The following is a 17924-nucleotide window of genomic DNA, read 5'->3' as shown; positions in this document are numbered from 1 at the left end:
CACTATCGTTTGATAAATAACATTTCAGACAGTAGTTTCTTTCTCTCTCTTGTTCACAATTAACTTCTCTCTTTCATTCAAAGTTTTAATTCTCAATCAAATTCATAACTCATTAATTCACATGATCTGTGAATGCTGAATATTTTCTAGTATTTCTAAATATATTTGCAATATTCATTAATCAGTTGTTTTTGACAATCTGCCAGTTTGGCATAAGACGCGTCACAGTCCTTGCAAAATAGATTATTATGTAACTACATTATTATATAGCTGTTTTGACAGCATGTCTGTATGTATTCTGATAAAAGAACATAGTTTGTCAAAGTCAATGTACGACATCTTTATATTTATATCACGAACTATATGTCTGAATTGATCGGCTAAAACATATATTGAAAAACGTGGAATGCTCCATAGTATCATCGCTAATGTTGTTGCTCACTGCAGTCAAATTTTTTTGTACATTATTAATGAAAAGCATTTTAATTCGTACATGAAGCACTTTGGAAAATTAGAGATCGTTTAATTTAATTCGTCAAAATATCACATGGAACGTAATGTTTCAAACAAAAAATGAATGGAACAATCAACAGGATAGTTGTGAACAAGTCAAGTTAAATCACTCAAACTATCCTGGGAGACATATATTTTAAATAGTAACTTCTGACAAGAGTAATATTATTCAATAGGTCTCTAATGTAAGAGACGAATCCAAGTACCTATGATTATTATAGAGTTGATATATGTATCCGATATTTTTAACACAAAAATCGCTTTTGGATGATATCTATATACTTTTGTTCGACTAATTTGTTCACGCCGATATTTGGGAAACAATTAAACTTAAACGAAAAATAAAAAGAACCTCTTAAATGGGATTATTTTGATGAAATTTTTAGCGTGATGAAATCATATTTCAACTAGATTTTGAGAGGGAAGTTTCAATGTTTAACTATTTGTTGTGATCATACCCACAAAACATTAAAATATACTTATTGTTAGAATATACAATGTATATCCTCATCATTATCATAGAGTTAGTCCGAAGACTAGTTGGACGCGTATCTCCATCCTTTCCTATCCTGAGCCAACGCATGCATATCCCTAAAGGTGGAGCACCCCATGTCTCTGACTATTTGCGAGCAGTAATCTAGTCTGGGCCTTTCCCTGCCTCTTTTTATTCCTATCTCCGTTTCTAATATGTCATGTCTCAGCAAGTGTCCTACCATCCTATCTCTCCTATTCCTTATCGTATTTCATATATTCCTTCCCTCCTTCACTCTTTCTAATATTTCCCTATTGCTAACCCTATCTATCTATGGTATCTTCATCATGCACCTGTAACACCACATTTCGAATGCTTCCAATTTTTTCTTATCTGCTTCCGTCATAGTCTACGTTTCGCAACCATACAATGCCGTGCTCCACACATATGTCTTCAAAAGTCTTTTACGAGTTTCCAAATTTAACACTCCGGAACATAGCATTACTTTCTTTCTGTTGAATTGCGGCTCGGGTTTATGCTAATCTTTGTTTTATGTCCCTACCGCTTTTACCATCCCAAATTATTTGGCTTCCTAAATAGCAGAAGTCCGCGATCTCTTCTAACTCCTCTCTTCCAATTTGTATCTTAGGTTTGCCCTATTTTCGCGCCCCTTACATACTAGAATTTTGGTTTTCTTTTTATTGATTTTCATGTCATACATCTCTGTCGTTTTCATTTCGTTCAATGCCACTTTCAATTCATCTTTGCTAAATGCTAATCGCTACTAGCTAATTCGCTACCGCTATGTCATCCGCGAATCTAAGCATATTAATTTTTTGCTTCTGCATGTTAATTCCGAAATCTGTTATTTCTAAAATCTTCTATATATAAGTTAAAAATTAGCGGAGATAACGTGCATCCTTGCCTTACTCCCTTCCTAATATTTACTTCTCTATGTTTCTGCTCAATTTCTATAATCGCCCCCCACCCCCATTTGATCTTTGTACAAATTATATATTACTCTTCTATCCCTATTTCATCTCTACATTTTTGAGTATTTCGAACATCTTCTTTCACTTTACGTTGTCGAAAGTTTTTTCCAAATCCACGAATCCTATGTAGACCTTTTTTTCTCTTACGCGTAGAGCTAGAATAGCCTCGCGCGTTTTCCTGTTTTGTCTGAACTCGAATTGGTCTTCTCTTAATATTTCCTCTGTTCTTTCTCTATCCTTTTTTGTACGATCCTAGTTAGATTAGTATTTTTGACCCGTGGGAAGTTAAACTAATGGTTCTAAAATTTTCACATTTATCTGCGCCTTTCTTTTTTAGTAGGGTTACTATGATGTTCTGTTTGTAATGCTCCGGGATCTTGCTCGTCTCGTATATATAACCAACTAGTTTGAACAGACGATTCAATACCTCCTTGCCTGCGCACTTTAAAACTTCTGCCTGTAGTCCATCCATACCTGGATGATTTTGTTTTAAACATATCTAGATAGAAGATAAAATTATATGGCGATTCATCTAGATAACTTCCAGATAATATTATTTTTAAGAATGCTTATGTAAACACAATTTAAAAAAATGTAAATTATAAAAGGGATATAAAAATATATTCATACTTTTATTTATAAGTTTTTATCGCTTAAGTTCTACTACTTAAGTACTTTTATGTGCTATGACTCTAAACCAAATTATCTGAACATTATTCTAGATAATTTAATAAAGATAACACTATTTTCATCTTAGATGCAGATATAGATAATACATATTTTTATTATCTATATGAAGATAAGGTGACGCCAAAATTTCATCTAGATGATCATCTGTATAATTTTATTTAGATAACAACAAACACTGCATTCGAATATACATAAGTAAACAATTTCTATCAAAAATACTTTTCTAAAAGATATATTTAAAAAACAACATAAAAATAAAATGTTCAACTAAAAATAACATAACATATTAGATTGAGTACGTATCACTCATTTGCTGCAATAATGACATAATTCAAAAATAAAAAATTTTTATTAGTACAGGGAGAAAGATTGCTACATGTACTATTATTAAATTATGTCTCCTGAAAAATCACAATTTTTGAGTATTGTCCTTGTTGCAGCAAATGAGCGATATATTAAAAAATATAATATTAATATAATATAATTAATTATTATTATATAAAAGTATATTAAAAATTAAATATTAAAAATATTATATAAAAGTATATTAAAAATATAATATTATATGTATAATTAAAGCTTGCAAAAATATTTATTTGGCAAAGTATTGTTAGAGCTGGATCGAACTATCAAAATGACATTTATATGTAAAAACTGTATTTTAACTTTATTTTAACCGTAACTTCGTGCAGAATTGATCAAATCAGATAATAACAATAACCGAGAGAGAGATATAATACTCGATAATAAAAAACACGAGGCCCTGACAGCTTTATGATACACTATCGATATCTGTATATCGATTTAATGATTGGTTTCTGTTGTTGATCGCTCAAAATGATTCGACACATGTTTAAATACATTAAAAAATTTATAAGTGAGTTAAGGCTTATCCAATTCCATTTAAAAAAAATTTTTTTTTATATTATATATGATCTCTTATGTCACACACACAGAATCTATTGCAAATTCCAAGAATGACAACTTTTTTCCATTATTAATATTAACAAAAAAGTATAGTGAAATCTCTAAAAATTCATTCTAAATTTATTTTAAAAAGAGATAAAAAATACACGCCAAATACATAAAAAGTATTAAAATTTTTAGATACAATATATAGAAACTTAAGAATTAAAAAAATTATCAAATATTTAAAAAATAATTCTTGTTGTGTGTGATATGAAATATTGCACTTAATTCTTCGACCGGTTAAGAGCGAATGAACAGGAATAGTCATCTTTGCGTCGGTGGATAAATGACTTATTAGCACAGTAATTATTACATTTGATGATTGCCATTTGCGAGCGAATCGGAAGAGCAAATAGAGTGAGTACCCGACGGCAGCGTTCCCGAAATACAATTGATTATAATCAGATCAACCGATTATAGCGAATAATATGTTGTATGTATTCTGTGATTTTATGTAAAATATCGAAAAACAAACTATAAAATATACATATATAACAATTCTTCAAAAACAGTTAAGATCAAAATATCCTTGTTCAATATTTGATTATATACTGTCAATTTATAATCGACATTAAGTTCATTTAACTACAAACTTAATATCGATTTTTTAACGATAAATTGTGATTTTAAATGTGTCTGGTCTTTATCAATTCGAGCCGTTCCGTGCAATTATGGAAAGTGAACTTTCTATTAATCAGTTTTGCAGGCTCTCACTCTGTCATCTTCCATTGCAAAACACTGATCATTCCACGTAATCAGCAAAATTTTCTCAAATTGTAAATTTTTTTAAATTACAGACTTCAAGCTTTATTTTCGTTTTCAAAACACCTCGATATCATATTTGTTAGCTGCGTTATAAATATTTGAAATTTCACAATTTTTTTCTATTTTTCTACTATACCGCTTTTTTTATCGAGTATATAAGGGTGTCCCATTTTAAAGGACCCACTCAAATATCTCAGAAACACTGCGTTAAATCGAAAAATGTTGCCTACAAAAGTTGTAGGGTTTCGAGGGGGACATAACATAGTAATATTCATATGACCTTGGGCGGCGTCTCCAAGGTCAAGTGAAGGTGAGAATGAATTTTTTAAATGGAAACCCATATTTTTTATTATAACATCTTTTTCTACTAATTAATTTGAACAACTTTTATCTGAAGCATTTTTTTATTTTCCTAATATTTTTTAAGATATTCAAGAAAAACTTGCTAACTCTTTCAACATGTTTTTCTATGTAAAAATTCCGTCTTTTTTATTTAGATTTATTAATAAAATTTTTTTTTCTGAATCTTTTCGTTCTGTCATTTGACTTTCAATCGTAGGATTTCGAGGGGGACATCCGATGGTGACCTTGACTTTGACCTTGAGGTCAAATTTGAAGGTCATTTGAAGGTTAACTTTAAAATCTTAAATGGAAACCCCCATTTTTTATTTGACATTCTTGTAGCTGACATCGAGAGCTTTCCAAAACACTATAATTAAATGTTTTTTCATTAAGTACTTTTCGAGTTATAAGGCTTGAAAGTTACAGTACCGTCGGCATATTTAGCTTTTTTATTTTTATATATTAAACATATAAACATTAATATATCTTTTCAATATAAAATAAAAATTTTTATAAAGAAAATTAAATTTTAAATATATTCTTTCAGATTGATTTTTTTTAGCTAAAAATAATTTTTTAAACAATCTTTAAAACAGAATAGAAGTAAAATTTTATACATAAATAAACAAAATATATAATATTTTAATAATAAATATTTTAATAATGAGAGTGGGCCATCTTATCCAATATGTGAAGAAAAAATGATTATAATATATATTTATAAAAAAATAATTTATAAAAAAATTATTTTAAGAAACATGAAAACGGAAATAAAATTATGGGTTACATTATAATTTATATATCTTCATTATGTGTCTAATGTTGATTATGATAACTCTATGCTCAACTGTAATTTATTCGACGTTATAACATTTTTTAGTGGACATATGAAAAACTTTGGAGGTAATCAAAAGTAAAAACATGGTATAATATTTACCATATAATATTTACAATATTGTTATTCCGAATAATATATACGCACATAAACTATGGTAAATATCGATTATCTTCGAGAATAATAAAAAAATCGCACAATTTAGCGATTATTAGAAAAATTACAGCTTATGGCCACCTTTTCGGTATGGCCATCATACCCGAGTTTATCCTACAAGGTGTCCCATGGGAAATTGCTGAAACTAAACGCATCCCTTCCGCTTATGTAAATATTCTATTGTCCGTAGTATTATACCTGAGGCTCTGCAGTTTTATTTTAATCTTGTTTGAAGCGAAAATATGCGTTGAAAAATGAGTGATCTCATAACAGAAGAAATATTTATTTTATCGAAGGCTTCTTCTCTAGAAAAAAAGTGTACACTAATGCGTATAGAGCATTTTTTGTACTAATAAGTATGGAACGCATAGAGTTGCAAGCGAAAATATTCTGAAAAGATTAGAAAAATGTATTTGTTTATACTCATATACAGTGCTTTAATTTTCTAAAATGATTTTGATTCATTTTTAATCTATTAAAATAACTATATGCATTTTTGCAGGATAATTTTATGCAATACAGCACTATTCAGGATCATATTACAAAAATTTTTTGTTTGCATAAATGGTTAATGGTTTAACAAATGATTGTTTATATAAAATTTTATAGTTTTCATTAAAAAAATTGATTTTTGTTCAAATAGTAACGATGCATACTTGGAAAATATGTATCATCTGATTTTTCTACTTTTTATAAAATCAAATTAAATAAAATAAAAATTTTGCATTATACAGGGTGTTAAAAAAGTGGCGGATACGCTGTATAGGGGTGAATTCCTGAGGTTATTTGGAGACGATTTTTCCTCAGTGAAAATGTCAAGGCACCAATAATTTTCGAGTTATAAGTAATTGAAAATAAAGGGCTTTTCGTAAACTAAGTATTGTGGAATTAAAATATTAACAAAACTACATTCTTCAATTAATTTCAAGTCGACTTTAATTTAATAGAATTTTAATTTAAGGCTTAGTTACCAAGATATATGATGGCAAAAATTGGGAGCTTGCAAAAAATGATGACTTCTCTCGACATTTTCGTTGAGGAAAAATCGTCTCCAAATAACCTCAGGAATTCACCCCTATACAGCGTATCCGCCACTTTTTTAACACCCGATATATAGAATAATATACTCAACTAATGCCAAATATCTTCTATTAAACGCAATTTTATTTTTTCCAATACGCGTATGCGTTACAGAATAAGAGCTAATTAGTTTCAGCAACTTCCCATGGAACATATGTATATAGGATACATATACAGGATGTCCCATGATTCAAGACCCATACATTGAGGCGTGTTATTGAAGTCATTTAGAGTCAAAATTATTTAATCAACATATGTCCGTAAACGTTTCTTAACAGTACTAACATTGAAAGTTGATGTAAATATTTGAAAATGGAAAAAAAAGACATTTAATTTAATTTGTTTATTTACAAATTCTATATTACAAATTCTGTTCAAAATTATCTCATGCAGATGCAAAGTCTTGCTCTGCGTAAAAGTAATTGAACAGCTCGCTCCACCATAAGAATTTCTTATTTGCGTTGCCGCATAATTCTATTCACAAGTTCATCCCTATTGCCAGATTATTCTGTATAAAGTATTGACTGACAGAAAATGTAAACAATACCAGAGTGACAGAAAATATTTCAAATATTCACATCAATTTTTAATGATTATAGTTCTGTTACAAAGCATTTTCAGATGTTTATTAAATAATTTCAACTCTGATTTCAATAACATGCCCTTAATGTATGGATCTCAAATTATGGGACACTCTGTGTATATATGTATATATATGTGTATATATATATGTATATATATATGTATATACCGGGTGAGGCAATAATTATTAGCACCTTAAATATCTTTATAAATATTGATTTTAGACAAAAATGTTTCAAACAAAAGTTGTAGGGTTTCGAGGGGGACCCTACAACTTTTGTTTGAAATATTTTTGTCTAAAATCAATATTTATAAAGATATTTAAGGTGCTAATAATTATTGCCTCACCCGGTATATATATATATATATATATATATATATATATACACACATATATATTGTCTGAGACCATCCGTACATGCTGAATATTTTGAAAACTGAGCGCGACAGATAAAAATATTTTAAACAAAAGTTGTAGGGCTTTAACAAATACATGAAATGGTGATACATATTTGACCTTGACAGCAGTTATGAAAGAAGTCTCAAGGTCAACTTTAAAATCTTAAATGAAAACTCCCATTTTTTATTATATCATCTTCTACCAATTAATTGGAACAACTTTTGTCTGAAACATTTTTTCTGAAAATGCCTATTTATGTGCTTAAAAGGACGACACGGCGAGATTATGTATACATATATGTATATATATATATATATATATATATATATATTGTATATATACAGAGTGTGCGAAAAGTCCCGGAACGATCTAAGATTTATCGATCTAAGGAAGCATTTTACAAAACAATGTTTCAAACAAAAATTGTAGTGTTTATAAGAACCCATTTAACAGTTTGAACGGTTTGATCTTAGATGGTATTATCAAAGTCATATTAAGGTTATATTGAACTTTTTAAATGGAATCATCCTATTTTTTTACATTGTGTCTGATTGGATATCGCATGGGCCCCAGAATTTAACCAATCTTTCAAAAACACAAATCTATTTGAATTGAAGACGTAGAACTTGGATCAGCGATAAGAAATTGGTGGATTTTATTTAAAAAATTGACCTGGACCTTATTGGACCTAACTTAGAACATGAACCCAACATTCAATCGATAACATCAGATTGTCACCTTGAAACCTCAAAAACATAATTTTTTCTTGAACTCAACATTTTTAAGATTGTATGCCAAAAATCGACGTTTCGTAATGAATTACATAATAATAACTTCAAATAATTTTTGAGCCTGGAGGAGAGAGTTTAGCAAAAAATGATCAAAAACAAAATTGTTTTATTTTGAAGCAACAATCCGCAGTAAAAATGAGGGTTTCAGTTAAAAAAAATTGATTTAGGCTTAGTGGGCCCAAAACGAATTCCCAATCCAAAATCTAATAAGATCGTCTATTGGCCCCCTTTAAACCCTACAGCTTTTGTTTAAAACATTTTTCTCTAAAATGCTTCATTTAAGAGATATTTGAAGTTATCATTTAAAATGGGACACCCTGTATATACAGGGTGTCCGGTAATTCGCGCCCCGTCAGATGCAGGTAGAGCGGATTAAATCGAGTAGGAAAGTTCTCTATCATTTTGCGATCTTCGCAATAATTAATGAGAAATTCATTAAAAAAGATCGATCAATTCGCGCGCCTACAAGCGTGCGGCGAGAAAAGAGCTCATTGTCAGTGTTACATGGTCACTATGCACGCGGCGAAAAGAGACAGCCCAATGTTTCGCAGTTATTATAGGCACGCGACGAAATTTAATTATGTATTGTGCTTGTCAGTGCCGGTTTTACCACATAGGTATCATAGGCAATTGCCTAGGGGCGTCCACCAGAGAACCACGAGAGAAGGGGACGCCAGATTTTAAAAATTTAACATGATTTTCACTTATTTGATTTTTCCATTTTAAATAAAAAATGCAGGGGGCAAATCAAAATTGCCTATGGGCGAACTGATTTTAAAACCGGCACTGGTGCTTGTGTATATATATATATATATATATATATATATATATATATATGTGTGTATATACAGGGTGAGGAAAAGTATGGAAATCCTGAAAAATCTCGAAAAATATAAGTTTCACAGAAAAATGTTTCTTGTAAAAGTTGTAGGGCTTAAAAAATCTATTTATTGATCTTACAAGTTTGACCTTGGATGGCGTTGCCAAGGTCAGGACAAGGTCATCTTAAATTTTTTAAATGGAACTCCCTATTTTTTATTACATACTCTTGTAGCTTATCTCGAGAGCTTTCCAAAACACTATATATGAGTTATTTTTGGTTAAGAATTTCCTGAGATATTTTAAAATTTATCATTATACTTTTTAATTATAAAATATAAAATATCTCGTAAAGTAAAAAGAAGATCATTCTCCAATCTTGGCTGAGTTTTGTATTCACTGCCAGTACTGAAAATCTAGCGAGCATGACGTAAACTTTGAGTTCAAAATAAAACGAACAATATACTCTAATAATTAGAAAGTTACTCTAAATCAGTTGTTTTCACGGCTACTTTAAATCAGTTGTTTTCACGGTTTCACATTTAAATATCCAAAATATCCAAATACGAAACTCAGATAAGATTGGAGAAGGATCTTCTTTTCACTTTATGAGATATTTTATATTTTATAATTAAAAAAGTATCATGACAAATTTTAAAATATCTCAGGAAATTCTTAACCAAAAATAACTCATATATAGTATTTTGGAAAGCTCTCGAGATAAGCTACAAGAGTATGTAATAAAAAATGGGGGATTCCATTTAAAAAATTCAAGATGACCTTGGCAACGCCATCCAAGGTCAAACTTGTAAGATCAGTAAATAGATTTTTTTAAGCCCTACAACTTTTATAGGAAACATTTTTCTGTAAAACTTATATTTTTCGAGTTTTTTCAGGGTTTCCATATTTTTTCCCACCCTGTATATAGGTATGTATATATGTATATATATATATATATATATACATACCTATATATATATATATATACATACCTATATATATATATATATATATATATATATATATATACAGGGTGTCACTTAATTCGCGCCCACTATTTATACAGTGTTATTCTTATGAAAAACTGAGTCAAAAAATCCTAAACTATTTTTTTCTATCATCTTAATAAAGCAGAGTAATTATTGAGTAACGTTAATCCAATCAGCGCCGACTTTTAACTGGGCGTACATCAGTGAGCCGCGCGTCTGGTAGTGTGCGTGAGCGGTCAGCCGCCGCGCCGCTACAGCGAGGCGCTATGCCTTCGCGCGCGCCATTAACATGCATTCTTCTATCGTAATAATAGAAATTATTTTTTCTATTTTTCTGTTTTAACTAAAAGTCATATCCTTCTGTCAATAACATTTCTTGACAGGCAACTTCTACAAATAGAAAATTTCTACGAATAGAACTCTCGCTAAAACATAACTATTATCAATATGAAGATTTAAATAAACACAAAAAATAAAATCTGTGTTTTACAAAAATTATTTTTTAAACAATCCGTTTCTTTAGAAATATGTGTTAAAACTTAAATCTTCAAGCAAATCATTTATTGGATCTTCCTACGAGTGATTTCGATCATTACTCAAAAGTAATAAATTTTTGAAAAGAAATTTATTATGACAATTAGATATTTAAATAGCTTTATGCTCTAAAAAAAAATACGTAGAGAGTGTTAAAAAATTGAGAAAGATTTCTTTCTTTGTAAGAAAAATTTATCTTCTTTTTATAAAGAATCATTGATTTTCATATACTGAATCAAAAAATTCCGAGTCATTTTTCAAATTATGTTTAATAATGTATTTTTGAAGTATGCTTAATAAGTTATTAAAGAAAGATTAACAATTTTATTTCCTGAATTTAAACAGTGATGATAATCAAATAACAGTGATGATTTCAATACTTTTAAAATACTATTATGAATCATCAACTGCATCACTGTCTAAATTCAGGAAATAAAATTGCTAATCTTTCTTTAATAACTTGTATAACTATGTATATATATTTAATTATGTATTGTACCCTGTATATGTATATGTATATATACATATATACAGGGTGTCCGGTAATTCGCGCCCCACCCGTCAGATGCAGGTAGAGTAGGTTGAATCTAGTAGAAAAGTCCTCTACCATTTTGCGATTTTCCCAATAATTTATGAGAAATTAATTAAAAAAGATCGGCCAATTCGCCCTACAAGCGCGCGGCGAGAAGAGACAGCCCAGTCTTACATGGTTACTAACAATAAGTATGCGGCGAAAAGAAACATTATAATGTTACGCGGTTGCTAGGCGCGGGGAGGAGCGATCTTCGAAAGATAATAGCATGTATGAACAGCGGATAATGCTGGAGCCCCGAGTGGGCTGTCTCTTCTCGCCACGTGCTTGTAGGCGCGCGAATTGGCCGATCTTTTTTAATTAATTTATCAATAATTATTGCTAATATTGTAAAATGATAGAGGACTTTTCTACTAGGTTTAACCTGCTCTACCTGCATCTGACGAGTGGGGCGCGAATTACCGGACACCCTGTATATACACACTCACCCGCAAAAAAATGGATTACCAAACTTTAGCACAATGTTTTGACATTTTTGAATTGCGATAACTCAGTAAAAAGTCATCGTATTGAGATAAACCGAAGCTTAAGCTAAAGTTTGAATATTTTTCTTAATAATTTAAATAACAAAAATTGAATTACAAAAAATGTTTTACAAAATGGCAAACGTTAAAGATAGACGTTAAAAAATGGGGAAAAAACGTCTTTTTAAAATGTTTGCAGCTCATTTTTATGAGCCCCCTCAAAGTCAAAAAACTTTTGTATGAAACATTTTTCTCTAAAATGCATTGTTCAAAAGATATTCGCGTGGATTGATTAAAATAGCCCATCCTGTATATACATATACAATATACATACATATACATATAATATATGTATATACAGGGCGTCTCAGAATGATGGGGACTAAATTCGTGTGCAGGTACAGTGGACTAAACTGATTGTGAGTCGAAAAGTTCTCTACTATATTTTGCAATTTTCATAATAGTTAACAAGTTATTAATTATTAAAAATCGCCGTCTTAGCCCGACCTACTGTCAAATGGAAGCACGCGGCAAGATGCGGCCGCTCAGTGATTGCTGAGAGGTTGCTGAAATATGAAAAGATGCATGCGTAAATGTGGCAACATTGAAATTGTGTTCAAACTATGTAATGAAGATAGACAGACATTTATTATATTTTATTGTCATCGATACGCTTAGATAAACGAGTATAAGATAACAGTAAAAATATGTGATGTCTGATTTTAATATGTTGAACACAATTCGAAATTGTTTTCGTAACATGCGCATGTAAATCTATGATACTGCCGATAATAGCGGAATTAAAATTGTCGGTAATTATCGACAATTTTAATTACGCTAAGATAAGGGCGCTAATCCGTCGGAGTTCTGCCGTCACTCCAGCATCCTCTTAATAAATATCATCTCTGATATCAATTACTTTCCACGGATAGATTTCCATGGATAGGTTCCTCGTCCAAGATTTTTACATCTCCCCATGCAAACTTGTTAATCAATCTGTGGTCTGTAATGGCAGAACGTTATATTTGTTGTATTTTTATTAATGTGATTGCGACGTTCTGCCAATCGTATTTTTAAAAATTTAATTTGTCTGATATACCCCCATGGAAAAATATATATGTAAAAATATATGTAGAAATATATGTAATATATTATATATATTTTGAAATATATGTATAATATAAATACATATTTGCAGAATAAAATTTATATATATATTTAAAAAATATATGTAAGTAAAAATATAGTTTTTTATATTGAATTTAAATATAATCTATAACAAATAATATTATATGCATATATATATATGCTATATATTTTGAATAATAATTTGTATATATTATTATAATTGGATTTTTCCATATATGTGTGATGTCACTTAAACTGTATAAAGAAATATATATATATATATGGTGTGTAATATATGTGTATATATTTCTATCATATTGGATGATTGCAAAAGTTCGTGCCTGATTTGAAGTTATTACCACCATCTATGCAAATCGGGCACGAACTTTTGCAATCATCCAATATATATATATCTCACATATAATCTTTATATAGTTATACATATATTAATATAGGATTCTTGCATATATGTATGGTATATATTAACTTTATAAATAGAATTATATTTACATTATATATATATATATATATTATATATATATAATATATATACAAATATATATATTATATTTATATTATGTATATATTTTTGCATATATTACAAATATATATATTCTTTACTTATATTTGTTATATAACCCTAAACGGCAAAAAATGATTAAATTTTGTATATGCAAACTTATATTTCATATATATTATAAATATATTTTTACATATATATATAAATATATTTTTGCATATGTATAAATATCTTTTTGCATATATACATAAATATATACTATTTATATTTTTTAATAACAAAAATTATATAATTTTGTATATGCAGACTTATATTTCATATATACTTTTGCATATATTATAAATATATTATAAGCGGCAAAAAATGATTTAATTTCTTATATGCACTTATATATTTTATATATGTATAAAATATATTTTAGAATATATTTTTGAATATATATTTTTTTATGGGGGTATGAAATATTACAATTTCTACAAAGGATCTCATACACGCGGGGGTACTTGGATTTAATGCTGATACAATTTCCAAGTACTCCAAAGAGCGCCGGAATAGGATATCCGAGGGATTTTCAGCTAAGAATCTGGCATGCCCCTTGGTCCTTTCCTGAGAGCCGGGGGGACCTTTTGCTCCTGTTATAAAAAAAAGAAATTTTATACATTATGTTGTTCCTCAATTCATTCGACAGATTTTGTGTACACAGATGATTATGCCCTTCTTTTGTGTTTAACTTCCACACAGGCTTGAATTTTTTTGAGAATACTGAAATAAGCAAGACGTTCGATATTTTCATCGTTGTTCGGAGTGAGACACACTTAAAAAATGATGTTGAATAGAGCAAAAAAGTTCTTCTTAAGTAATTCAAATAATGGTTTTACACGTTCTTGTAGTATTTGAAATGTGAACGAAAGAAGTTTTTATTGTTCAACAATGTTTTTATCACGAATTCTAGATTTTTCTTGTATTGGATGGTAGAGTTGAAAAACTCTGTCAATTAGACCGATGATTGTATCTTTTTTGGCAAAAAGGGTGTCGAGAGACTCAAAATGTAACTTTTGGAAGATGAGTAGATTTGTGAAATCAATCAAATTATATGAAATTATTATTTAAAATCATCGTGACGTCAAGAAAATGAGTCGATTATTAATCTTTTTCTCTATCGTGAATTGTAATCTCGGGTAAAATGAGTTAAATGTATTTAGAATTACCCACCTGTAACAACGAAAAGGAAACCACTAATGCGACATTTATATATCTATATATAGTAGAATGGAATAGAAAGAGTTTCGATCGCTCTCATCTCCAAGTCCTGCAGAATGATGTGGATGATGATTGGAGAGAGCAGGGAGCATATTAGTGTCGAATAACTGCTCGAATAATCGAAGATCTGATAGTACACGTCATGAGAGTTGATAGTACTTGTCATTGAATGTAAAGAACGTGGAGTTCAGTAGAAACCGGACAACCGTTAAAACGTTGTCTTCCTGTAGAATAATTAAAATAACTTTTTTACATAGCTCCATTTTTGAACGATACTGTCAACCAGGTCTATCGGAACGATCATAAAAAGTGATACTGTAAGATTAATTTAAAAGATTTATTTATATGTACGTACAATATTTGAAAGTTTCTCAACTAATTTGAAGTTATTAGTGACTATTGGCCATTGATATGAAACCATGTATGATGTGTAAAAAACGGCTAGCGGATTGTTTTTCCGCGATGCTCCATATATGTTAGATTTAAAAATGACTCGTAAAGTACTAAAATTATATTAACAGAAATATAGCACAGTTCTGTCATTACGGACAACAGATTGACTAATTATGAGTTCGAATAGTGAAAACTTGGAACGAGATATCTATGCATGAAAATGATTGATGTTAGAGATAATGTTCATTAAGAGAAAACAGCCTGAAACTTCAGAATGACGTGGAAAATCTACACTATGCTTATCTCGCGTTGGTTTGTCAGAAGTTTAAATTCGACGATTGATGTTGATGTCTACTCAACTCATAATAAAATTTATGGCAATGCTTATGTATACATTGTAAAAGTCATGCGGTCATAAACCTTCGGTTATTCAACTGGCAATATCGATCTTTATGGCGTTCGATTGGATGTTCTCGGGCGACGAACTATCAAAAACGTTCGAACATTGTGCAATACTTTCGAGCAATCGCGACTAGATATTTCTTTTCTTAACAGTTAAAACTAGAAGGAGAATTGTCACGATCAATTGCCATGAAGATCGCAGGAGTTATTATATGATGCATTCTTTAGCTTAAATTTTTTGCTGATGATGATGCTATTCAGTAACCAAAACGTACATTATAGAATTAGTTAATAGAATTTCATTAGAAAAAGATATACGCTTTTCTAACCGCACCTGGCTCTTAATAGCTCATTTCCCATTAGTTAGATAATTAATTTCAACCTCTCTTGTAATAGATGATAGCTTTTATACATAAAAAATATACTAGTTTTGTAATTTCATTTAAATTTACTTTTCTCAATTTTAGCTCTTCTAAATATGTATATCTTTTGCTTTATAACAAATGAATTAAGAATATTATGTCACGTCATTAAATCTTTGTAATGCTTTATCTTCTGTATAAATGAAAAAATTAAACTATTAAATATCATTCTTTGCCTATTTTATAATTAATATAGTAATAAGACAGCAAATAATAAACTATACAATATAATACAATATAATACAGTACAATAGTATATTAGATAATAAATAATTAATAATTAATTAGATAATAAATAATTGATTATGAAAGTATATATTATAATATAAATTAAGAATTAAATAGGCTATAAGAACCGTACGCGGATTTCGGTGCGTTGATTCCAACGAAATTTAATTTTTCGTTGGAATTAAATACTTGTGCACAGGGCACGAATTTTTGCTTGGTACGCTGCCAAGACTTTTTTCGGAATAATCTCGATTCGAGATTTTTAATTCCGATGATTCCCTCTGACCCCCCTAAAGAAATGTAGGCGAGAAAAATATTGGTCCGAAAGTCGCTGAATCGGGAATCGAACCCGAGTGTTTCACTTGCCGGGCGACTGCTCTTACCTCTAAGCTATTCAGACCCTTCGAAACCATACTTAATTTATATTTTTATTCTTAATTTATATTTAATATAGAAAAGCCTTTAAAATTCTTAGTGTTTAGTTTACGCCGGCTGAAAAAGGCGTTATTTACAAATAGTTATACAAAGGCGAAGGAGAAAAGTATTGTTTCGAAGGGTCTGAATAGCTTAGAGGTAAGAGAGCAGTCGCCTGGCAAGCGAAAGACTCGGGTTCGATTCCCGATTCCAGCAACTTTCGGACCAATATTTTTCTCGCCTACATTTCTTTAGGGGGATCAGAGGGGATCATCGGAATTAAAAATCTCGAATCGAGATTATTCCGGAAAAAGTCTTGGCAGCGTACCAAGCAAAAATTCGTGCCTCGTGCACAAGTATTTAATTCCAACGAAAAATTAAATTTCGTTGGAATCAACGCACCGAAATCCGCGTACGGCTCTTATAGCCTATTTAATTCTTAATTTATATTTAATATAGAAGAGCCTTTAAAATTCTTAGTACATATTATAAGTTTCATTTTTTGTTAGCGAGATCGGAAATCCTGCATTTTATTTAATTTTTTCTTTTAAAGTCTTTTCTTATTAACAATTTACACTTATAATAACTATAAGTTAAGTAATGTATCGCTCATTATTATTATAGACTGCTGACATGGACAACGAGAAACAGAATGTGATTGTGCGTATCTTTGGTGAGTAAATCTTTATTTTTTGTAAATTTTATGTATAACAATTATTTTAATGGATATTATTTATATTTGTTTATACACTTTTTATTTTAATTTATTTCCATACAAGGATTTTAAACTACAGCACATTTTTCAATTTCTAATAAACTAAATAAAACTTATCATTTTCTAAAACTTATTTTCTAAGAATTAAGAAATAGCAAATGGTTACTTTAAGGCTCCTGGCTCCTTGCCGACCATGTCGAAATCGTGACGTCAGAGGCGAGAAAACACACGCTAAAATTTCTTAGATGCCATTTCGAAATAAAAATATATTTCGATGAAACAGTACTTCAGATGGCTTTAGCACACTTAAAAAACCCCGAAAACTATCCTTTTCCCTTTATAATCAATCAACAGCTGTAAAATGTAATATTATGAAGCCCAGTCCGTCTGATCTTTGCACATGCGCAGTCATTCCGCATGTCAAAGTCTGATATCTCGATCATTTTACAGCTGTTGA

The 17924-nt window shown here is 29.8% G+C and overlaps 1 protein-coding gene across 6 annotated transcripts in view; it reads left to right on the top strand.

Moving 5' to 3' along the window:
* Positions 1-17924, top strand: part of LOC145945589 (uncharacterized) — a 169132-nt gene that overhangs the window by 32116 nt on the left and 119092 nt on the right. For all 6 annotated transcript variants that reach the window (XM_083054675.1, XM_083054670.1, XM_083054650.1 and 3 more), the window contains exon 3: positions 17377-17425. In XM_083054675.1, coding sequence (XP_082910801.1) covers positions 17377-17425 — 49 coding nt within the window. The remainder of the gene's footprint in view (positions 1-17376; positions 17426-17924) is intronic.

This window comes from Prenolepis imparis, unplaced genomic scaffold (genome assembly GCF_030444845.1).
Source record: "Prenolepis imparis isolate NDT839.2.m4 unplaced genomic scaffold, iyPreImpa1.0 SCAF_2, whole genome shotgun sequence".
Lineage (NCBI taxonomy): Eukaryota > Metazoa > Arthropoda > Insecta > Hymenoptera > Formicidae > Prenolepis > Prenolepis imparis.
Note: the sequence above shows the minus strand (reverse complement) of the source record. Positions and strands in the feature narration are given on the sequence as shown.